The sequence below is a fragment of the Ranitomeya variabilis genome, chromosome 4 (assembly GCF_051348905.1).
Source record: "Ranitomeya variabilis isolate aRanVar5 chromosome 4, aRanVar5.hap1, whole genome shotgun sequence".
NCBI lineage: Eukaryota > Metazoa > Chordata > Amphibia > Anura > Dendrobatidae > Ranitomeya > Ranitomeya variabilis.
The window spans coordinates 293,742,631-293,751,244 of record NC_135235.1 but is presented as its reverse complement, the minus strand read 5'-3'; the positions used below and the strand labels follow the sequence as shown (position 1 = coordinate 293,751,244).

General features: G+C 47.9%; 1 protein-coding gene across 1 annotated transcript in view; it reads left to right on the top strand.

The window, feature by feature from the left end:
* The window catches only part of LOC143764557 (EF-hand domain-containing protein D2-like), a 25,254-nt gene continuing 16,640 nt past the window's right edge, over window positions 1-8,614 (top strand). Inside the window, exons 1-2 of the mRNA XM_077250227.1 lie at window positions 1-662; window positions 4,116-4,263. Of these exons, the coding sequence (XP_077106342.1) occupies window positions 430-662; window positions 4,116-4,263 (381 nt within the window). The 5' untranslated portion in view covers window positions 1-429. The remainder of the gene's footprint in view (window positions 663-4,115; window positions 4,264-8,614) is intronic.

The following is an 8,614-nucleotide window of genomic DNA, read 5'->3' as shown; positions in this document are numbered from 1 at the left end:
TGGGTGTAGAAATACTATTTGGTGCAGTACAGAAATGTCGCATTGGTTATTATCTGGTGCAATGTAGAGATTGCGCAGTGGTTATCTGGCGCCGTGTACAGGTAGCGCAGCGGTTCTTATCTGGCGCAGGGTAAAGGTGGCGCAGTGGTTATTTGGTGCAGTGGATATGTGGTGGTGTAGAGGTGGAGCAGTGGTTAAGTGGCGCAGTGGTTATCTGGCGCAGTGTAGAGGTGGCGCAGTGGTGTTTATCTGGCGCAGGGTAGAGGTGGGGCAGTGGTTATTATCTGGCGCAGTGGTTATTTTCTGGCGCACTTGCACGCACACTCCGCGCTCCTTCTCTCCCGCATCCTTCTCTCCTCGCTCTGGACCAGTCCCCGCCCCCTTCCTTCTTGCCCAATCGGTGTCCGCGTTACAGTGGGGAGCGGTCACATGACCCGTGCCGGCTGCATCTTTTCATGTGAGGACCGGTGGCGGCAGCGGCGGCCGGGACGGGACACGATGGCTGCAGACGAGCTGGCCTCCAGGCTGAACCGGCGCCTGAGGATGGAGGACCCGGCGGAGGCGGAGCGGGAGCAGCCGCACATGAGGGTCTTCAACCCCTACACCGAGTTCAAGGAGTTCAGCAGAAAGCAGATCAAGGACATGGAGGGGATGTTCCGGCGGTGAGTGCCCGGATGCGGGGCTCCGAGCCCCTGTGCTCCCCGGGGACACCCGTCACATTCACTGCACCTGCCCGGCACTCCGGTAGCAGAGCGGAACCTGTGGCTGCAGCGCTTCTGTATCGTGAGATGCCCCAACACACAGTCCCATGCAAAAAAATAACGTGCAGCCCCATGCAAAAGAACATAAAGTCTCATGTAAAATAATCCATATGAAATATCACAGCCTCATGTAAAATAACATGCAGTCCTGTGCAAAATAGCCTGTAGTCCAATGGAACCCTGCACATCAGGGGTTGCGGCGCTCGCTACATCGGCCTGTGCAATGATCAGAATGTGACATTGGTAAAATCCTGAGCAGCCAATCAGGGAGCAGCTCTCACCTTCTAAATGGGGCTGGAAAAATGAAACTGGTCTCCTGATAGGTTGCTATGGGTAACGGTGACATTTTCTCCCAGGCTGCTCGGTGACGTGTCCGACCATAAGTGCCCCCCCCCCCCATCTGCCCGCCATGGTTATACTTCTATGATTGAAACAAATGCACAATAGTGGGATTTTTCCCTGCAATTACAGCACTACAACTCCCAGCATGCCCTGGTGGTAGTTTTGGAACAGCCGGAGATCTACATGTCTCAGACTTGCTAATATCTGCATTGCTGGGCAAGAAATGATCGAAAACTGCTGTGAGCAGGACAACATGTGCCCCCTAATAGGATATTCCTCCTCTCAGCTAATGGGTTAATGGCATTATGGCTCGGGGAGGGTCCGCGCTGTGGGGAGGGGGCGGAAGGGCTTTCAGTCAGGAGTAGATGTGCAGGGGGCACTTGTCACCATGTAGAAGAGGAAGGGGTTAAAGCCTTCCAGTAGGGAAAGGGTTACCCATACTGTGGTTGTAGAGGGGGGGGGGGGGTAGTGGTCCCTCTATAGTGTCATCTGCCAGTATGATGCCGCCCCTCACCCTCCAGCAGTGCGCCGGGAGCAGCCCCCAGATACAGCACAGCAACAGGTGGGGAGGCCGAGGCTGCCGCCCGTCACCGCTGTGTGCTGGGGGTCTTGTGTATAGGAGGTGGAGGGCGGGGGTCTGCAGCACGGCATCTCAGGATGCGGCAACGTCCAACTGCCAGGATGCCAATACAGTCATCTGTCCATCCCTCCATCCATCCCCCTATCCATCCCTCTATTCATCTATCCATTCATCCCTCCTTTATCGATCCCTCCCTCTATCGATCCATCCCTCTATCGATCCATCCCTCTATCGATCCATCCCTCTATCGATCCATCCCTCTATCGATCCATCCCTCTATCGATCCATCCCTCTATCGATCCATCCCTCTATCGATCCATCCCTCTATCGATCCATCGCTCCTATCCATCGTCCTTCTATCCATTCATCCCTCTATCCATCCCTCCTTCTATCCATCCCTATCTATCCCTCCATCCCTCCCTCCCTCCCTATATCCATCGCTCCTATCCATCCCTCTATCCATCCCTCCATCCATCCCTCCATGCATCTCCTTGTTAGTGATGTCAGGCCCTGGACCAGTTACATCTCTGTAATATATTTTCCATGGACCTGTAGATAAGATCTGTAGAGGCTTCGCAGCGCTGCGTCGTCGTCGCTTTTCTTTTTCCGCAGTAGGAATCTGTGTTGATGTTACTGTGAGCTCCTTCTTCTCCTGTGCGCACAAATACCTGATGGACAGCAGGATCCCTCTCTCTTTATGGAACTGTAGTGCATATTATATGTTCCAGCTGCTGCAGAACATTATTTATTTTAATATTATAACAGGTACCGATTGCTGCAGAACCTCATTACGCACAGCTCAGCTGCTGGAGAACCTCATTACGCACAGCTCAGCTGCTGGAGAACCTCATTACACACAGCTCAGCTGCTGGAGAACCTCATTACGCACAGCTCAGCTGCTGAAGAACCTCATTACACACAGCTCAACTGCTGCAGAACCTCATTACACACCACTCAGCTTCTGTAGAGCAGCATAACACGTGCACCTGTTGCTGCAGATCCTCATTACACACAGTTCAGCTGCTGTAGAGCAGCATAACACACAGCTCAGCTGCTGCAGAACCTCATTACACACCACTCAGCTTCTGTAGGGCAGCATAGCACGTGCACCTGTTGCTTCAGACCCTCATTATACATACCACCGGTGATAAAGATCCACATGATGTGCACCTCTGCTGCTGCAGAACCTCTAGGATGTTTCCAGTCCATCAAAGATGGGCAGGTACCTTTTTACTTAAAGAGGTTCCGCAGCAGCTATGGTAGGTTCCTATTATATGGAATAATCCCCCCACACTCACACGCTGGTGTCAGCTGGAGCAGTTATGAGATGAACATGAAGATTATGGGTCTTGATCAGCGCAGTTGGAAATAGAATAATGTGGATCAGCCGAGCGTTGGGGGATGGGATGGGGGTGTAAAAATAGCAGAATAATCCCCGATAATAGAAAATGAATGATCTTAATGCACTGCAGCGGATTGACTCTTCCCTGGAGATGGTCTCCTAGCTCCAGCGGCTCCGTGCGAGCCCCTCCATGTACATAATATATGAGTGATGTGCACCACTTCCTACAATCACACATCACTGATGATTACAGGTGACGTGGGAGATATATGTCCCACCCTGGATAATCGTACAGCCGTCAATCACCCCTCTATGCATTATGTCGGCCACCATTTCCCACCCTCCCCATTAGGCTCTGTTCACATGTGACGTATTTGATGCAAAGTGCATTCCCATGATGAGTGTGGATTTCGCTTTTCACGATTCATAAAATTCCCGGTCAGTCACTGTCTGCAGTGGAACAGTGGTAAAATGTGATGTAAACGACACAACAGGTCACAGTCTATAGTGTGTGAATCCAGGATTTAATATCCGACCCTAAAACTTTCCCGTAAATAACAGGTTTAATCTATTGTATGTATTAATGGAGTTATAAAATATACCATTCTGCCACTAGAGGGAGTGTGTGAGCTTACTGCGTGCAGCCTGTCCACAGTACGCTCACAAGCTCCCTCTAGTGGAGGCCGCAGGAGACGGAATATTATCTATTTACATTCTCTGTATGAGGCTAATACTACTGAGTTATATTAAAGTATTAACGCAGGATGCACAATGATAAATGGTGCAGCATAGTGAAAGGATATATCACTAGGATGTTCCATCAGTTTATGATTAGCGGAGATTTGATCTCTGGGAACGAAGGGCCACATTCCTGGTTTACCCCAATGGTTGAACCCAACGAGATCTTTATTTGGGGCAAATCTTATTGAGCCATTTTTGCAATGTAAAAGACTACTCTTGGTGACCAAGTTGCCCCCTAGTAGGAAAAAACGGCATTAACATGGTTTCCCGAATACAATCAGTGTAGTTTTTGCAGCTCCTTCCTTGGAGCACAGACATGAATCTTGAATGAGATTGTTTCTCGTACCAGATACGACGCGGGGAAGGACGGCTTCATAGATCTCATGGAGCTGAAGCTGATGATGGAGAAACTCGGAGCTCCGCAAACCCATCTGGGCCTTAAGGACATGATCAAGGAAGTGGATGAAGATTTTGATGGGAAGCTGAGCTTCAGGGAGGTGAGTCACAGCCTGCGGAGGCAGCGTCACTGCCGATCCTGCTGAAATCTGTCACATTCATAAACCTTCCCCCGTGAGTCATGGTAATGTTCAGTCCTGGGAGATTTACTAGAGGAGGCTGCGGGGGACATCTGTCCCAGCACCTGAGCTTACGCTGGAAATCCAGGCCTGGATCTCATGAAATATGCAGGAGGCTTCTCCATTCATTCATGTTCGTCGCTAGTAAGGTGACTGAGGACAGGAAGAAGCAGTGATTGTCTGCAGCAAGTCAAACTACTCATGGATGGACAAGAGCAGTGGTTCCAAAACTGCCAGTTCTGTAGAGCAGCATAACACACAGCTCAGCTGCTGCAGAACCTCATTATACACCACTCAGCTTCTCTACAGCAGCATAAGACACCGCTCAGCTGCTGCAGAACCTCATTATACACCACTCTGCTTCTCTACAGCTGCATAAGACACCGCTCAGCTGCTGCAGAACCTCATTATACACCACTCGGCTTCTCTACAGCAGCATAAGACACCGCTCAGCTGCTGCAGAACCTCATTAGACACCACTCAACTTCTGTAGAGCAGCATAACACACCGCTCAGCTGCTGCAGAACCTCATTATACACCACTCAGCTTCTCTACAGCAGCATAAGACACCGCTCAGCTGCTGCAGAACCTCATTAGACACCACTCAGCTTCTGTAGAGCAGCATAACACACCGCTCAGCTTCTGCAGAACCTCATTATACACCACTCAGCTTCTCTACAGCAGCATAACACTCCGCTCAGCTGCTGCAGAAGCTCATTAGACACCACTTAGCTTCTGTAGAGCAGCATAACACATGGGGGGCATTGATGGGATCAGTGTAACGTGTGCATGTTTCTGAGATCTTACAGTAGTCCTCTGTACAGTGGTCATAGCGCACCTGTCACCAGGGCAGACGTTTTTGCTCCTATTCTGCTCCCGCTGCTCTCCTGAGTAGTTTTTATTATTTTTTATTTTCTAAATCTGCCATACAGTTCCAGAGATATGGGTCTTTTTAATTGGTACTCGGAGTAATAATGCAAAGCAGCCTAAAGACCAAGGCCAGCCGCTCGGTGCATCACGGCGCCGCCAAAAATGCACCTTCCCACCTGCTTGGTATCCATCCATCTCCTTCCTTCTTTGGTTCTATGAAGCCAGAACTGTCAATCAAAGAAGATGGGGGAGAGGGATAAATCGAGGGGAAACAAGCAGGTGAGAAAATGAATTCAATGTCACTTTTCACTTGCATACAGGGCTCCTCCTGCATGTGTCTGTGTGTATAAGTTTGTGAACCCTTCAGAATTTGTCATATCACTGCATAAATGTGACCTAAGACTACATCAGGCTTTCACAGACTCCCTAAAAGTGAGTAAAAACTATTAGACTTTGTTAAATGAAGAAATCCAATTTTACATGACCTGCGAGTAGCTTTCAGTGTCTGGTGCGACCCCCCCCTTGTACAGCAATAACTGCAGCTCATTATTAATAGATCTGCGCACTTTTCACTCAGGAACTTATTAACTGCTCACTTCCGCTCCTTGATTTGGCCTTTCCAAAATGTTGTTCTTTACCCATTCTTTTGTAGAACGACTTGTTGTGGCATGACCCAGCTCATGGACAGAATTTTATCAGCATTTGTCTTTAGAATATTCTGATAAAATTTGGAATTTCTTGTCCTATCCATGCAGCTGACCCCGCCCAACCATGGTCTGAACACAAGTGTTTCACGGATGATGGGAGGTTTTCATACTGCAATTAGGGGATTTTCTTCTCCGAACACTCCACTTCTCATTTAAACCAAAAAGCTCGATTGTGGTGTCCTCTCATCCTCTGTACATTATATCAATAGTCTTCTAACACATGTGTGTATGTATGTATGTATGTATCTATACAGTTGCTTTCTTGGCCTTTTTTTCAGAAAATATAACACCAAAACTTTTTCTCCACTTATAGTTAGTGGTTGGGTGAAGCCATTTATTGTCAGACTACTGTGTTTTCTCTTTTTAAATCACAATGACAACCCAAAACATCCAAATGACTCTGATCAAAAGTTCACATACCCCATTCCTTAATTGTGTATTGCTCCCTCTAACATCAATGACAGCTTGAAGTCTTTTGTGGTAGTTATGGATGAGGTTCTTTATTTTCTCAGATGGTAAAGTTGCCGACTCTACTTGGCAAAAAGCCTCCAGTTCCTGTAAATTCCTGGGCTGCCTAGCATGAACTGCACGCTTGAGATCTCCCCAGAGTGGCTCAATGATATTGAGGTCAGGAGACTGAGATGGCCACTCCAGAACCTTCACTTTGTTCTGCTGTAGCCAATAACAGGTCGACTTAGCCTTGTGTTTTGGATCGTTGTCATGTTGGAACGTCCATGCTTCCGGGCTGATGAGTGAAAAATTTGCCTCCAATATTTGCTGATAATGTGCTGCATTCATCTTTCCTTCAACTTTGACCAAGTTTCGTGTGCCTTTGTAGCTCACACATCCTGAAAATATCAGCGATCAACCTCCGTGCTTTGCAGCAGGAATGGTGTTCCTTCCATCATAGGCCTTGTTGGCTTCTCTTCAAATGTAACGTTTATGGTTGTGGCCATAAAGTACAGTTTTGGTGTCATCACTCCAAATTACCTTGTTCCTGGAGTTTTGAGGCTTGTCTCTGTGCGGTTTTGCGTATTTTTGGGGAGATACTTTGTGGCATTTGCGCAATAATGGCTTTCTTGTGACTCGACCATGCTGCCCATTTTTCTTCAAGTGCCTCGTTATTGAGCATCTTGAAACAGCCACACCGCTAGTTTTCAGAGAGTCTTGTGTTTCAGCTGATGTTATTTGTGGGTTTTGCTTTGCATCCCAAACAATTTTCTTGACAGCTGTGGATGACATTTTTGTTGGTCTACCTGACCGTGGTTTTGTTTTTACAGAGCCCCTGATTTTCCATTTGTTAATCACAATTTGAACACTGCTGACTGGCATTATCAATTCCTTGGATATCTTTTTGTATCCCTTTCCTGTTTTATACAGTTCAACTACCTTTTTCCCGTAGATCCGTTGACAATTCTTTTGCTTTCCCCATGACTCCCAGTCCATAAACGTCAGTGGCTGGTTGAAAGATGCAAGAGTCTGTCTGGATCCCAGAAATTCACTCAGCTTTTATGCACACACACTGATTACAAGCAAACAGGTCACAGGTGAAGATGTTACCTTTCGTAGCCATTCAAACCTATTTGTGTAAACTTCTGTGCATGTTATCAGGCCAAAATCACCAGGGCATGTGAACTTTTGATTAGGGTCATTTGGATGTTTTGGTTGAGTGTTTGTGTAATATATACATATGTACTGTATGTCTGCATGTATTTCTGTATACATGTTAGTATAGGTGCTTGTCTATGTATACATACACTGCTCCAAAAATTAAAGGGAACACTTAAACAACAGAATATAACTCCAAGTAAATCAAACTTCTGTGAAATCAAACTGTCCACTTAGGAAGCAACACTGATTGACAATCAATTTCACATGCTGTTGTGCAAATGGAATAGACAACAGATGGAAATTATTGGCAATTATCAAGACACCCTCAATAAAGGAGTGGTTCTGCAGGTGGGGACCACAGACCACATCTCAGTACCAATGCTTTCTGGCTGATGTTTTGGTCACTTTTGAATGTTGGTTGTGCTTTCACACTCGTGGTAGCATGAGACGGACTCTACAACCCACAACCCACACAAGTGGCTCAGGTAGTGCAGCTCATCCAGGATGGCACATCAATGCGAGCTGTGGCAAGAAGGTTTGCTGTGTCTGTCAGCGTAGTGTCCAGAGGCTGGCACCGCTCCCAGGAGACAGGCCAGGAGACGTGGAGGGGGCCGTAGGAGGGCAACAACCCAGCAGCAGGACCGCTACCTCAGCCTTTGTGCAAGGAGGAACAGGAGCACTGCCAGAGCCCTGCAAAATTACCTCCAGCAGGCCACAAATGTGCATGTGTCTGCACAAAGGGTTAGAAACCGACTCCATGAGGATGGTCTCAGTGCCCGACATCCACAGATGGGGGTTGTGCTCACAGCTCAACACCGTGCAAGATGCTTGGCATTTGTCTGGAGTCTGGAGATGCTGTGGAGAGAGATCTGCTGCCTGCAACATCCTTCAGCATCACGGTTTTGGTAGTGGGTCAGTAATGGTGTGGGGTGGCATTTCTTTGGAGGGCCGCACAGCCCTCCATGTGCTCACCAGAGGTAGCCCGACTGCCTTTAGGTACCGAGATGAGATCCTCAGACCCCTTGTGAGACCATATACTGGTGCGGTTGGCTGTGGGTTCCTCCTAATGCAGGACAATGCCAGAC